The sequence below is a fragment of the Saccopteryx leptura genome, chromosome 2 (assembly GCF_036850995.1).
Source record: "Saccopteryx leptura isolate mSacLep1 chromosome 2, mSacLep1_pri_phased_curated, whole genome shotgun sequence".
NCBI classification, from domain to species: Eukaryota; Metazoa; Chordata; class Mammalia; order Chiroptera; family Emballonuridae; genus Saccopteryx; species Saccopteryx leptura.
Window position 1 is genome coordinate 94,527,648 of NC_089504.1, and position 15,530 is coordinate 94,543,177.

The 15,530-nt window shown below is 38.7% G+C and overlaps 1 protein-coding gene across 4 annotated transcripts in view; it reads right to left on the reverse strand.

The window, feature by feature from the left end:
- The window catches only part of ERCC6L2 (ERCC excision repair 6 like 2), a 130,823-nt gene that overhangs the window by 4,264 nt on the left and 111,029 nt on the right, over positions 1 to 15,530 (reverse strand). For 3 of the 4 annotated variants that reach the window (XM_066368332.1, XM_066368331.1, XM_066368333.1), the window contains one exon: positions 6,044 to 6,225. The exons of the other annotated variant lie outside the window; for it this stretch is intronic. In XM_066368332.1, coding sequence (XP_066224429.1) covers positions 6,044 to 6,225 — 182 coding nt within the window. The remainder of the gene's footprint in view (positions 1 to 6,043; positions 6,226 to 15,530) is intronic. 4 annotated transcript variants of the gene reach the window in all.

A 15,530-nucleotide genomic window follows, 5' to 3' on the forward strand; every position in this document is an offset into this window, starting at 1 on the left:
ACCATTTGTAACAACACTGATGTTCCCAAAGGGTAGTTTGCTAAGTGAACTAAATCAGACAGAGACAAGTGCCAGATGACTTCACTCATATGTGAAATCTAAAAATAAAAAACTACCAAACAAAACAGAAACAGACTCATAGATGCAGAGAGCAAACCGATGGTTGCCAGATGGGAAGGGGATTAGGGGGCAGGTGAAAAAGGTGAAGGGATTGAGAGGCACAGATTGGTAGCTACAAAATAGTCACAGGAATGTAAAGCACAGCATGGGGAATATAGTCAATAATAATGTAGTAACTATGTATGGTGTCAGGTGGGTAACTAGACTTATTGGGGGTATCACTTCCTAAGTTATATAAGTGTCTAACACTATGCTTTACACCTTAAACTAATATAATATTGAATGTCATCTATAATTAAAATAAAACACACTCACAAATAAAAATACATATTTCATTTCTAATATTAGGGAAAAAAGGAGATGCTATTTGAAGAAGAGTTTCATTCCTGAATAAGATGCTAAATGAAGCTGTTACATGCATGTATGAGAAAGGGCCTCGTGGACCTCTAGGAAGATGGAGGCTGTTATGTGATCCTGGCACCAAACTCTGCTCCTTTTCCCAGGTGAGGGCGCTGTCCCCCCAAAAGTCATGTGTTGAAGCCCTAATCAATCCCCAGTGCGACTATTTGGAGATGTAGCCTTTAGGAGGTAATTAAGGTTAAATGAGGCCATAAGAATTCTCCAGAAAGTTCTCTCTCATGAGAAGACACAGTGAGGAGGCGGCTGTCTGGAAGCCAGGAAAAGGGCCCTCACCAAGATCCAAATCAACGGGCACCTTGATCTTGGACTTCCAGGCTCCAAAACTGTGAGAAATTCTGCCATTTAAACTCCAGTCTGTGGTACTTTGCTTTGGTGCCCTGAGCAGACCCAGTGAGACAGAAGGTATTGCTTAGCTGATCCTGAGTTTGGGCCATGAGTCAAGGGAGCCCAGTGTTTTTAAACATTCCTTTAGACAAAAGCCATTGATGGTGTTGCAGCACATGATTAAAAGTCCCAAAGTTTTAAAATTCCATCTATACTCTATATTCTATTTCCTTAAAGCATTCATTTATTCATTCAACAAATATTTATAGAACCTTCTTATGTGCTAGGCACTGTAGTACATAATGGTAACAGAACAAGCCCCAGTTCCCTATCTTCAAGGGCTTAATGAAAATCAAAGCAGAACAGAGTGGCGAATCCCATGACAGGGGTCAATGTGGGGTGCCCACAGAAGGGGTGCCTAAACCAGTGACTGGCAGTGGGCAAGGTGGCAGGGAAGGCACCTCTGCTGTCACCTCAAGCCAGACTGGCAAAGAAGAGGGATGACGCCTTCCAGAGAGACAGGGTACGGGCACAGGCCCAGTTCTGAGAGGACCTGGTGCACAGAGGGGAGGGAGAAACACCAAGGACGAGGCTGAAAATGATGAGGGGTCCGTATGCCAATGCAGTTTAAATTTTACCCTGCACACAACAGAGAATCCTGAGGGTCAAATTTTAAAAAATGTGTGTAAGTAGGAGGTTTAAAGTCACTATTATTTTTGCAACCCAGTCCGGGTTCTGTAAAGTTTGTGTTTCCTTTGCCTCTACAATCTACTCTGCACACTCATGGCGTCCTTTCGTAGCTTCAGGTGAGCACCATGGCTTCCAGCCCTTAGCGCAGCGGTCCTGTGAGCTGTTCCAAAGCCAGGTACACCTCTGCCTTATCAACAGCCACACTCATCGCCAAGAAAATATTTAGTAACACAAATACAAGCTTCCAAATTTTTGTCCTGAAAATTGCCAAGTTCTTGTTGGAAAGCAATATGTTCTTAAAAGGTTCCAATTTTCACTTCACATGAAGCAATGGATGTAGTGTTATTTTGTTTATTAATCATCTCCGAATCCATTGTCACAGTCTTTCCAATAAATATTTATGCTGCAAAGACTTGGTTATTGGCAAGGTTACGTAGGGGCTGATGTCTTTTATTTACCTAAGACTCGTGGTGTCTCAGCAGCTGCCAAAGGACTTTTGCCTTTGTTGTAATGACCTTGCCCCTGACCCCGGGACTCTGTCACCTCTGGCAGGAGAGCTGCTTCTGACCCCATGTTATCCAAGTGTTATGCAAGTCAATTACGTTGTGTGGTTGCCTGTTACAGAATGAGTTATGATTTCAATTCTTTTTTTAAATGTTTATTTATTGATTTTTAGCAAGAGAGTAAGGGGGAGGAAGGGGAGGGGAGGGAAGGAGGGAGGGAGCGGGTGAGAGAGAGAGAGAGATAGAGAGAGAGCGAGCTGGGAACATTAATCTATTCCTGTACATGCCCTGACCGAGGATTGAACTGGCAACCTCTGTGCTTCAGGACAACGATCTAACCAGCTAGTGCTGTAATTCATTTTATTTTGCCTTCTAACTCGCTTTCATAATTCTTGGTCTTCAAAGAATTTTCTCTAAAAATTTAAGGAACTGCAAGGTACAACTAGGGGGAATAAGCTAGCCGCTCTGTGAGGAAATTTCAGTAAACTAAGCCACTTAGAGGAAAAAAAAAAGGAGGAAAACAAAAATAGGTATCTTTCAGCAAGTGTCTCCAGAGTAATTATATATCTCTCCCCTTTTCTTGAAGAATTGGGGGAGCAGGGGCTAGACAGCTAAAATCATCATCTCTCTACCTAAACTTTCTGAAGGAAAGGTCGGGGTAAACACTTCATTCAGATGACCCATCGGGCTGTAGCATGGGACAGTCTTGTTTCTCATAAAGTAGGATGGTTAGTAGGAAAGAGGTTCCTTAGCCACCCTCTGTCCTTTTACTTAGCACGAGGCATTTATTCCCTAGGCTGGGTAGGTAAAAAAAGGAAGAGAGGCAAAAACTACTTATTGTTAACTGGTTTCTATATACAGGGTTAAAGGGGATGAAGACACACGTGCTCCACAAAGACTGGTAAAACACAGACAGTCTCTAGCCTCCTAGCAGTCACTGCCCAAAGTGGAAGAAAAGGCACACTCTGCAAAAATCACTGAATCTGTGAGGAGATGCACTGCTGTCCCTGCAGGGGTGGGCAGCTGAGTGCCAGCTGGCCACACTAGCAGCTAAGGAGCTGAGGGACCAGCCTTCCTGGGACAGCTAAGACTAGTGGTCTGGAAGTTGCCAAACCCCCCAGAGAAACATCTGGAACCCACAGTCGCCACTATTTTCCCACAGTCCCCAGACACAATGAGGACCAATTCAACCACACCTCCATTCCTGTTTGCCTCAGTCACTACTACTTGGCACCATAGCCACTGGTCTCTCATTGCCTCCTACTCTTTATATGCATGATCTAATCCAACCCCTCATCCTTCCAGACCATTCTTTGGTACCTGTGGAGCCAGGCTATGATCCACCAATTCCCCTGTCACTTCTATGCCAACTGGTTCCTCTGCTGCCTCATGAAACTGCCTTCCTCCCATGCAGTATTTGCAAATCAATGCTCATTCTTCACACCCTGCACCTCAGGGTTCATGCTTCACATTGCTTTTTCCAGACCATTATTTTTGTAAAAACTCCTTTCCCTCTATAATGTTCATGCTATACGGACAAACCCATTCTCTCCCCTATTTTGTTAACTGAGCCCTTAGTTGCTTCCTGCTAGTGACTGAAAACTCAAGATCTTGAGTTAATGTTGCTTCTGTCCATCTCCTGCCATCATTCTTGATAATTATCATCACTATCCATGTGGCTGGCCCACCCAACTCTTGGCCCACCAATTTCTTTACCTCACTTCCAAAGATTCAATTCCATGTCAGGCCCCAGTTCCCAGGATCATATACTGCCAGGCATTACCATTAACGGTAATGCCTCCAAATCCTTGAATTCAATCATCTCATGCTCCAGCTCAACTGCTCAATGACCCTCATGACACAATGCTGGAGCCAAGTCCTCCAAGTCACTGGCTTTCTGCTTCCTCATTATCCCCCTGTACAGCTTGGGTTCAATTTTATAATTGCTCCTTGCAAACATCCCTCAACTCTCTCGCTTCTCTCTCCTGCCATTGTAACCCTGGGCAAATGCAGCCAGCTCCCTATTCTGTGTCTGCACCTACACAACTGAAGCTCGCTGAATAAGTCTGCATGACTGCAGAGTTTTATTCGAATGCTCTCAAACAGGGACATAATGTTACTCAGAAAGTCTAGTCCCACAAAGCCGGCTTTCCTACTTTATAAATGATTTCTTTCACAACTTCTCTCTCCCTAACTCTCTGTCCCTCTGAACTGATGACTTTACTTCTCAGTTAACTGAGGAAATATCACTGTGTCTGTCCCCGTCTTCCTGTCTTCCCTTTCGAGCCTCTCCCGGGCTGGAGCTTCCCCAGCTATTGCATCCCACCGCTGCTGCCCTAGCACTGTACTCTCTTCACCCACTCTGCCATGATCTTTTTTCCCTATTGATCTGTTCCCTCAACACATAAACAGGTTCTATTATCTTACCAACCTAAAAACCCACCCTTGCTCCCACAATGCTCTCCAGCTACGGCTACTTTTCATACCTAGACTTAGAGAGCTGCTGCAAGGTCTGCCCACGCGCTGCTGCCCACCTCCTCCCACCCAACCTTAGTCTGCCCAGACCCCCCCCCCCCCGGTTGAAACAGCCAGAGTTCCCTGCTGCCCTCTCCAGGGGCACGTTCCCACAATGTTTGATAAAGTTAAGAGATCCCTCCTATTTGAACTCACTTCTCTTGTATTTAAGGATCTTACACTATGCCTCAGCCTCAGCATGACATTGCTGCCCCAGGCTCAGCCTGAGTCTTCTCTTCTCTTTCTCTGTGCTCTGTTTCTCGGCCATTTACACAGTCCTATGGCCCTGAACACCATTTATAATCTCTATGCAGATGTCTTCCAAATTTAGATTCTAGTCCCCAGATCCCAGAGGAACATATCCATTGCCTATTCTACATTTTCACAGAAGTTTCATATGAGCAAAGATAACTTTCAGTTTTTTTAAAACTCTAAACTTGTTTCTCTCCTGGTTTCCCCCATTCAGTAAATCCAACCTGTTGCTCAAGACAGAAAGTTGGGTGTAATTCTGTCTTCTCTCTTTCCCAACAGCTAGTCTAACACCAAACACTTTCATGTGGCTGTGTCTCCATAGCAACCACTCTACAGCAAACCACCATCACCTACTTTCTTAGGGGATCCCCAGTCCATTCTCCCCTCTTTCCACACAGAAGCTGGAACAACATTTTAGAAACATACGTTAGATCACATCATGCTTCAACAGCTTCCCACTGCATTGGGAACACAATCCAAACTTTCCCCACGATCTCCATGGCTTCACATACTGCAGCCCCATTTATATCTCTACCTTCATCCCATGCCACTCTCTGCTAGGTTTATTGTGAACTCAGTGCACTAGTCTTCTCTCAGGTCCTCAAACACATCATCCCTCTCCTGATCCTTAGGGATTTTCTTACTCTGGTTTTTTGCCAAGTTATCCCTCGGGCCCAAGTTAGATGTCACCTGTGTAGTGAGGTCTTCTCTGACTCCCCAGCAGAAAGGTAGTAGCACTTTCTGGGTCCCGTCCTTTCCCATCAGGGAGGCCTGTTGCCTTCCTTTCTTATAACACCATTATACAATTATTTCTTTATGTTATTTTACTTTTGAAATCTTATGGGTCAGTGCCAATCCCCAGCCTCTGCACTGTAACCTGTCTTTTTTTACACTGTATATTCTGCACCCAGTGCAATGCTTGGGTGCACATTAGGCACTGAGTAAGTATTTAAAATATTTAATCAATGAATGAATATAATGCACGTATTTCATTTACCTATAGAGAGTGACTTTTTAAAAATACATTCAGTGATTAACTTTCTATAAAGATCTAGAACATTTATTTGGAATTTATTTTTTAAAATGTGTAGATTCAGATTTTTCTGAAACACTCAGATGCCAGATACGGTTAAAATTAAAATAATCCGTTTATTGTACTATGGAGCTGTATTTCTTTCGAGACTTATTCTTAAAGTCCAGTGTTGTTACAGATGACATACCTGCGAATCCCCTTTGGTGTTTCTCCAATTATGAAGGTGGCCTGGTCTGTACGGTGGACTCTTTTCTTCCTCTGGCTAACAGGCTGTGAGATGTAAAGGGGAAATGAAATACCTCCTTCACTTGGTTGTTGGCCTTTCTTTGTATGTGTTGATGTATCTGTCTTCGTTTTGGTTTTATATGTCTGAAAAAAGGAAACAAAATTAAGTCTCAAAAAAAAAGTCATTTTGGTCAAATGAGGAGACTATGTTATGTTTTCCCAATACATTTTTTAAAAGATATTTTAATTGATTGAATTGAGAGCTAAGTATTCATTTTTTTGTTCAACTTAATTGTGCATTGATTGATTTCTTCCCATATGTGCCTTGATGGGGTTGTCCTGGGGCAATGCTCTAACCGACTGACCTATCCAGCCAGGGCCCTTCCCAATACTCTTTATAATCAAGTATATCATCTTTTTCAACTGATGTTAATGTAGATATTTAAACAATATCTTTTAGATCTTTGTGAAATATATGAAAGTAATGACAATACTATGATGTTTGCATTGTATCTCTGGCTTAAGATACATGCTAAAGATACATCTTTCTTAAAGATATAATAAAAGTAATGGCAATAATATGATTTCCTCTGGCAAGAATGTGGGCAGAATGATACACATGCTGACATCTGCTATACTAAATAAGGATAAAAATTAATTATTATACAAATAATGGGACAAAAATGGGATATTTAAACTTGTTAAATTCAGTGATTTTTTAAAAAAATTATTAAGCAGACTTTGAGTTATTTAATTTTATGCTAGTGAAACTTAAAAAATAATAATCTTTATGTGATAATTAAATAAGAAACCATTTCCACAAGTCTTACTCTTCATCTCTACTGGGTAATAAGAATATTTAGTAACATGGCGACGCCCAGGATGGGCAGAGCATCGCCCCCTGGTGGGCAGAGCGTCACCCCTGGTGGGCGTGCCAGGTGGATCCTGGTCGGGCGCATGCGGGAGTCTGTCTGACTGTCTCTCCCTGTTTCCAGCTTCAGAAAAATGAAAGAAAAAAAAAAAAAAGAAGAATATTTAGTAACTTAAAGATGCTAACTACAGTTGATTGAAACTATAGATAGAATCATATTTATTTTACAGACTATAAGTTATTTACTTAACATAAATTATTGAAAACAGTGGTGATTAGTTGGTATTTCCCTGACAAGATGGTACAGTGACTATGTGCAAAGTTACCATCCTATTCCCCAAAGAGAAACACTGGATACAATTTGACAACAAAAAATTTATATTTGAGCTTTAAAAGTAAGGAAACTCTCTACATGCCCAAAACAAAGAAGTAACATAGTGCTGAAGCTCAGTGGCCCCCAGGGATAGGGTCTTAAGTTATAGTCTGCAGAACCTCTTGTGTGGAGGGGAGATGAAAAAAATGATTTAACTCCTGGAATTAAACAAACAAACAAACAAACAAACAAACAAACAGTCCTGGCAAGATAGCTCAGTTAATTAGAGCATCATCCTGATATGGAAATGTTGTGGGTTTGAACCCCAGTCAGGGCACATACAAGAATCAACCAATGAATGCATAAATAAATGGAACAACAAATCAATGTTTCTCTCTCCCCCCTCTTTCTCTCTCTCTAAAATAGTCTATAAAAGTTAACAAACGAAAACACTGCAGGAGTTAAGAAGGATATCCAATTTGCAATTTAAAGCTAGAAAATCCCAAACTGGAAACCAGGATAGAAGCAGGCTACTTCTTACTCTAGATAGAAAGAATCACTGATGAAAACTGAAATGCCCAGCCTCTGCCATTTGTGGAATCTGATTTTGCAGCAACTGAATGGTATGGAAAAATCTAAGCAAAGAACTAACAAAAAGAACTAGGCTAGCCCTGGGTGGTTAGCTCAGTCAGTTAAGAGTATTATCCCAAAACAACAAGGTTGTGGGTTTGATCCCTGTTTAAGGCACACGCGGGAACAACCAAAGAATGCACGAGTGACAAATGAATGCATCTCTTCCTCTAAAAAACAATAAAAAATCAAGCCCTGGCTTATTGGGCTCGGCTGATTGGAGTGTTGTTCTGGAGAGTAGAGGTTGCCGGTTCAATTCCCTGGTCAGGGCACAGACAGGAGCAGCTCGATGTTCCTGTCTCTCTTTCTCTCCCTTCCTCTCATAAAACAAACAAACAAACAAATAAACAAGCAAACAAACAAACCAAAAACAACAAGCCTAGAACCAGTGAAAATCATAGAGCTCAATGAGGAGTGAATGCAAAAAACATACCACAGGAAGATTTCCATAATCTAGAGAATGCTTGTGATACTAATTGGGGACAGGGAAGAGAAGTTCAGGCAAAAATTATTAGGATAATATAAAATCCACCATCATGAAAGTGGACAGATGCAACAAATGTGAAAATTCACATATGAGGAACTATAAATAAAGCAATATGAAAGACTTTAAATAATGAGCATGTTCAGAAAGACAAGGAATGGATAAAATCCATCTACCAGAACTATATATCATATAGGCAGATTTGAGAAAGAACCTAATACAAACTTGAAAAAGAAAATAATAGTTATGAAATAAAAAACGGATAGAAACAAACTCAAAATATAGGTTAAAAAAGCCAAAAAACAGTCCTACCTACAATGTCAGTTGATAAACTGATAGAAAAAAATTACTCAGAATGCAGTACAGAGATTAAACAAGAAAGACAGAAGGAAGACAGAAAGAAAAAAAACCCTAAGAGACACAAGACATACCAAAACTTGTAAAATACCGGAAAGAGAGAATAGAGAAAAATAGAAGAGATAATGCCAAAAAGATAATTGCAGAGAATTTAAGAAGGCATAAATCCTCAAACTAAAAATGGAGAATCTCTAGTGAAAAAAATAAAAATAAATCTGCCTTGTTTTGTAATAGATTATGGGATTATCTTTAAAAATATCAGAAAGAGGCCCTGGCCAGTTAGCTCAGTCAGTTAGAGCAGTGGTCCCAAACCTTTTTTGGGCCACGGACCGGTTTAATGTCAGAAAATATTTTCACAAACCGGCCTTTAGGGTGGGACGGGTAAATGTATCACGTGACCGAGACAAGCGTCAAGAGTGAGTCTTAGACGGATGTAACAAAGGGAATCTGGTCATTTTAAAAAAATAAAACATCGTTCAGACTTAAATATAAATAAAACAGAAATAATGTAAGTTGTTTATTCTTTCTCTGCGGACCAGTACCAAATGGCCCATGGACTGGTACCGGTCTGCGGCCCAGGGGGTTGGGGACCACTGAGTTAGAGCATTGTCCTGAAACACTGAGATTGATGGTTTGATCCTGGGTCAGGGCACATATGGGAAGCATATGTGCCAATGAGTGTGTAACTAAGTGGAAAACAAATGAATGTCTCACTCTTTCCTCTCTTTCTGTGTGTCTCTTTAAAATAATAATAATAAAAATACCAGAAAGTAAAGACAAGATATCCCACAAAGAAATGACAAAGTAAAGGCAGACTTCCCATTAACACCACCATCACCAAGGGAAGAAAATGAGATAATGTTATCAACATGTAGAGAGAAAACATTGTAAACCTAGAATTCTATACCCATTTAAACTACCACTTGAGAAATTTTCAGATATACAAAGGCTATAAGAGTTTACTAGATAAAGATTCTTGCTGATGACATTATTATTCTTCTTTTATAGGAGTTCTATGAAACTGAAGTGGTGTATGTCAAAGAATGTGGGCAAGGAATTGCTTTTCACTTTTACAAATATTTACTAAGCACCTAATATGTTCCTGTCACCACACTCTGCAGTTGAGAACAGAGATATTTACAAATAAAAAGATACAAAATACCCATAAAAGACTTAAAATTGACAAGCTTATTTCTAAAAAAACGATGACACATTTAGATTTTTCTTTTAAAAAATAAATCATTTATCTCTTTAATTTGAGATTCATTTTACTGAAAGAAACTGAAATTAGAAAAAACATAATATCACTACTGTTCTTTAGTAACTAGCCATTTCAAATGAAAATAAATTGACTTCTTTCAAAATTACTGTGTCTCAGAATCTACTGTGACTCAGATGGACAAACACAATGTTGAAAGTACTTTTCTTAAAGACAATTTCTTAAATCTTAAAACAGTATTAATAGAAAGAGAAAAATGTTGAACTCTAAAAACAAGTTTGAAAGAGATTTGATACACTTATTTTACATCACCAGAAAACAAGATAATTGTTAAAAGTTCCTAATAAAAAGTCTCATTATCTTAGATGACCTCCAAGAAAGAATTATTCATTACTGTAAGGAGAGATGGGAATGTTTGCATGAGACTAAAGGGAGTAAACAGAAAGACAATGAACCATGCCAACCAGGAACACTCCCTCCTCGTATACTGTAATTTCTGAAGCCATGGAGAAATCCTGCCAGGAAATGGCAATTTTTAGTTATTTACAAGATTACTATGGGTCTTTCTGACCCTGGAAACATTACAAAAATCACATTTTGTATAAACACATTTTTCATAAACTCTTTAGGAAAATTCAGCCTTTCCAACCACAGGGATCAGATATGTGGAACTTTTTGTTTTTTTTCCACATATTATACATTTAAAAATCTGATTATTTTATATAATCATAAAAAAGGAAAGGCATTCATCTCTCATATGGGCTCAAGAGTCTATCTTTTATTTTAAATAAATCTATCTGGATTCAGATTTCCATTTTAGTAGGGTACTTTAACACTTTACTGAAAGAAGGCTGTGAAACAATATTTTGTTAATTAATAAACATTTGGTGCTCTTGTTATAAAAGCTGGTTTTCAGTATTTTATAGTAAGAGTATCCTTCATAATGGTATTCAATACAATAGGGATAAAATACTTCACAATAGATTGTTTTACAATCCTTTACAACAGATACAAGAAGAATAGTGCCATAGTGCAGATGCAATTGTAGTGACACTTACAATTTATTATAAAGCAAAGTACAAGGCCTGTGGCCAAGATGAAAAGATTCCAGATTATGTGAACTGGCCTCAAACCCATTCATTAACATGAAGGCCAAAGCTGTGTAGGTATACGATACTGAGGCAACACTATACAATAGCATTAGTAATGAAGGCTCAAGTAATGAAAATTTCAGTAAAATGAGCTGGATTAGGAATTTAGAATAGAAGATGAGGTTGCTTGCTCAACAAAGCAAAATAAATCTACTCTTTTTCCCCCCAAAGAGTAAAGTGGCCAACAACTGGAACATTATGTCTGTATTTAACAGGGAATTTTGTGATTATAATATGAAGAAAGCAAAAACACAGTCTTTGCAAAATCTCTTAATTGTTCCTTTTTCTTAAAAAGTTTCTTCAAGATTATCCATTAAGATTTGCCTTGAGGAAGTACCTCTATATTCCATGATTCTGATGAAGGTTTCCTTCATCTTAAGATTTATGGTTTTAATAATAATAAATTATGAACACAAGAACTTTGTATAGTGTTTGTACAGCTTAAGTATTTCTGCAAATAAGTATTTTAGAAAGCTTGACACTGTTAGAGTATAATTTATACTTTAGTAATTGACATGTTCATGATTATTTTGATAAGTTATTGGATATTATTAGGTATTTCTAGTACAGTATTTATATAAAAAATCAAATTCAACTTATGGATTCTTTATTAAAAGAAAGCTCAGGAAGTGTAAAAAATGCAGTAATCATTTCTACAGTTAAAAATTTGTGTGGTGATGAAACTGGCTGCATGGAAATGGGGTTTACTTAAGAAGCTGAATTTATCAGAGAACAATGAAGTAATAATTCCAGTTTATGAGTAATATATATTCTTCTTTGGACATATACATGCTATACAAAGCAGTCATTGAGAACTGAAAAAGGGGAAACCCCATGTCTTCAGGCCACAGTCCGACAGGTCTAAAAGGATAAAGGGTGGGCCATGGCTGCTTATGTGAGTCCTAATTTGACTTATAAAATTTTAAAAACGGAAATACACAATATGTTATCTTTACAAAACTGTTTGCTATTAAATTTAGAATATAAAAATTAATTAAATTAAAACATACTATAAATGGTCATTGTTCCAATATATTTTGGGCAAAACAGTCTCCTCACCTACCCGCAATTAAATGTTTAACTTGGAAATGGCTCACTTCAAAGACTTCATAAATATGTGCTTTAATTAAATTTTGATAAAGTTATAAAATTGTTATTGATTTTTATGATGTATCTATAAAAAGTATTTGAAAATATATCATAAAATTACTATTTAAAAATGTGTAATGCATATATTCTGCAAAAGAAAAGCTATCATTATTTTAAGTTATAAAAGATATATATTATGAATATAAGAAATGAGAGGGCACTTTTATAGGAAAAAATTCCTTCTACAGTAGCCAAAATGTATCCATACTAGGCCTAACCAACTATGCACGCTTCCGTATAATTTATTTTCTTAATATACACAATTTTTAAATTACAGTTTACAGTCAATAATGTATTAGTTTCAGGTGTATACTGTAGTGGTTAGACAATCATATAGTTTACAAAGTGGTCCCCCAATACTGCAGGCACCCACTTGTACATAGCTATTACAATATTACTGACCATATTCCCTATGCTGTACTTTACATCCCAGTGACTATGTTGTGATTACCAATTTGCACTTCTTAACCCCCTCACCTTTTTCACCCAGTTCCCTAATCACCCCACCCTCCGCCTCGGCAACCATCAGTCTGTTTTTTTGTATCTATGTGTCTGTGTACAACCTATTTCTTACTGTCAAGGTTTAGGTTTATATTGGTTTTACCAGGAAAGTGTCTTATCTTTGGACCGATAGTATAAAAATGTCAGATGATCTTTGATAATATACATTCTTTTTTCCTTTGATTCATCAGTGTACTATCTGTATTTCAAGGCATTAGGCTTAAGCCTTACATTATTTTTATTGAACTAATAGTTATTTTTTGAAAGGCACAACTGAAAAAAAATAAAGTATATATAAATTTTCAACATGAAAGAGAGAAAAAATAAAACTGACTCTTAAAAGTCTGCAGATAGCCATCTTTGATGTCAGTGTAATGAGGAAAGATAAAAAGGAACATTCCCCCTACCTCACAGCCATATGATTACTCTAGCATTTTTCTATTTACTTGGCCACATATGAAATCTATCTTTACACACTGGGAAACTTCACTGGAATAGTGTAGAGAATATTTACACCTCAGTTGTTCATTGATTGCTTTCTCATATGTGCCTTGACCGTGGGCCTTAAGCAGACTGAGTAACCCCTTGCTTGAGCCAGAGACCTTGGGCTCAAGCTGGTGAGCTTTTGCTCAAACCAGATGAACCTGCACTCAAGCTGGCAACCTCAGGGTCTCAAACCTGGGTCTTCGGCATCCCAGTTCGACGCTCTATCCACTGCGCCACCGCCTGGTCAGGCAGTGTAGAGAATATTTAAAGAAAAGAACACTTTCTATTCATAGTCTTTGAAGAAAAAATTATTTTGGAGGTACATCACTAAAAAACTGTAGAGGGCACTATGTAAGAATAGCAAGGAAGTGAGAAAAGTTGATAGGGATCGATTTTTCCCACACCTGCCTCCCCTGTAAAAAATATTACAGTCCAGAACAGTGAGTTTTAAAAGCAATCATGAACAGTCTCTGCTTCCATTTGCGCAGGTGAAATATAAATATTATCATAATCTCGGCCATATTTCTAATTCTAATTTCTGGAGACCCATCAATAGCTGGCACAGATCATATTGCCTTCTTCTCTGCTCATCTATATTCTATGGAAGAGGAGTCTGGAGGGAACAGTGCACAGTGAAGCAGAACAGCTTAGTAGGGTGGGTCAGCTGTCCATAGCCGGCTACCACAAATCACTATTTTATTAGCAATTTTGGAATGAACCTATCTGCTGAACTGGTTTCTCTAAAAAACACATTACAGACAGCACACACCAGAACAAAGTAGTATATATTTAATAGTCATATGTACTGCTTTCCCCTTAACCATATGATTAGGCTTGTTTAGTTACTGAGAAAACTGGAGATGGGAAGGTCATTTTCAAAGGCACTGGAAGGTCCAGAGGGCTCTGATACATTGAGAAACCTGACTGGAAGGAATAACTATGGTTAGGATTCTAAGATCACCAGAGGGTCTTCCCATCACAGGAAAGTGCCTTAATCTACACCTTGTTTCTGAGAATAGCACAGCTTCCTGAACTACCCTGTGGTCACTGCCATGGGTATACTATGTGGCCACAGGCTGTCATGTTGACCTGGTTGCCCCAAATTTGCCATAAAGCCTAAGAGGCAGTAATAATTTTGTTTACGTATCTGTCCAAACAAAAGACTGAAAAAGCAATCTCTTTTTGGGTAAGGGCCAACACTGTTGCTAACACATTAAAAAGTCGTAAGCTTGCTTGTCTTTGCAAAGAAGGGAATCAGAAGTACTACAAAAACATATAGCTCATGAAAATAAATTTATTCAAATGGCATCTGAGAGTCTAAAATGTCAAAAACTTTTAAGGATCTTCACACAAGTGTGAAAAGCCCTTCCTCAAAGTAATCATTAAAAAAAAGAAAGAAAGAAAGAAAGAAAGAAAGAAAGAAAGAAAGAAAGAAAGAAAGAAAGAAAGAAAGAAAGCTAATCATTCAAGATATCTGGCCACAGGTAGGAAATGTTTTCCAATACTCAACTAAAACCTAAGGCAACCCCTGAACTGTCCTCATTCTCCCTCTAGAGACAAGCCAGTTGGTTAGAGGACCTACCACTAATATACTGATATATGCTGAAGTCAAGTTTCTGTATAGGTTAAAAATTAAATTCAGGTCTGAAAACAAACATTTTATCCGTACTCTCATCAAAGAGATTTACCTATTTAAAAGACAGAACAAAGTGACAGTCTTGGGAGAGCACACACTATAAACAGAACATGTAAGCCCCATCTCCTCGGGATCTGTTGCCTGGAAGGCACTGTCTTCATGACCACAGCAGTGACCTGTGGGAGAGGGCCAAGGAGAGAGGCAGTGGCAGTTCCCTTCAGCAAAGCCTGCAGATGAGCAACCTGGTGTGCTCACTACCACCACCAGTCCTCCACAGGCAGGGGGTCAGGGAGAAAAGGCCCTTTACAATTCCTACAGACAAAGGCTAGAGCAGGATTGGGCCTTTTGGAGTAGCTGAGGACCAGATCCAGGACAACAGGCCCTGGGGTCTGGTCCAGGCCTTACCCAGATACTTATTGTATAAACTTTGGGGAGCTTTTATATCATTTTTAGCTCCATCAGGATCTGGAAGATAGGAAATTTGAATCTGGGACTCCCATCTGTCTCTCCCATATTTAAAATTCACAATTCTACCAGTCTTTAAAGAGTCTCCAGTACATAGTAATGAATAGGTCCTCAGCATCTTATAGCCCTGATCTCAACTTCAACCGTTGTATTGAGTTTTATTTATATTACTGTAAAAATTTCTCTA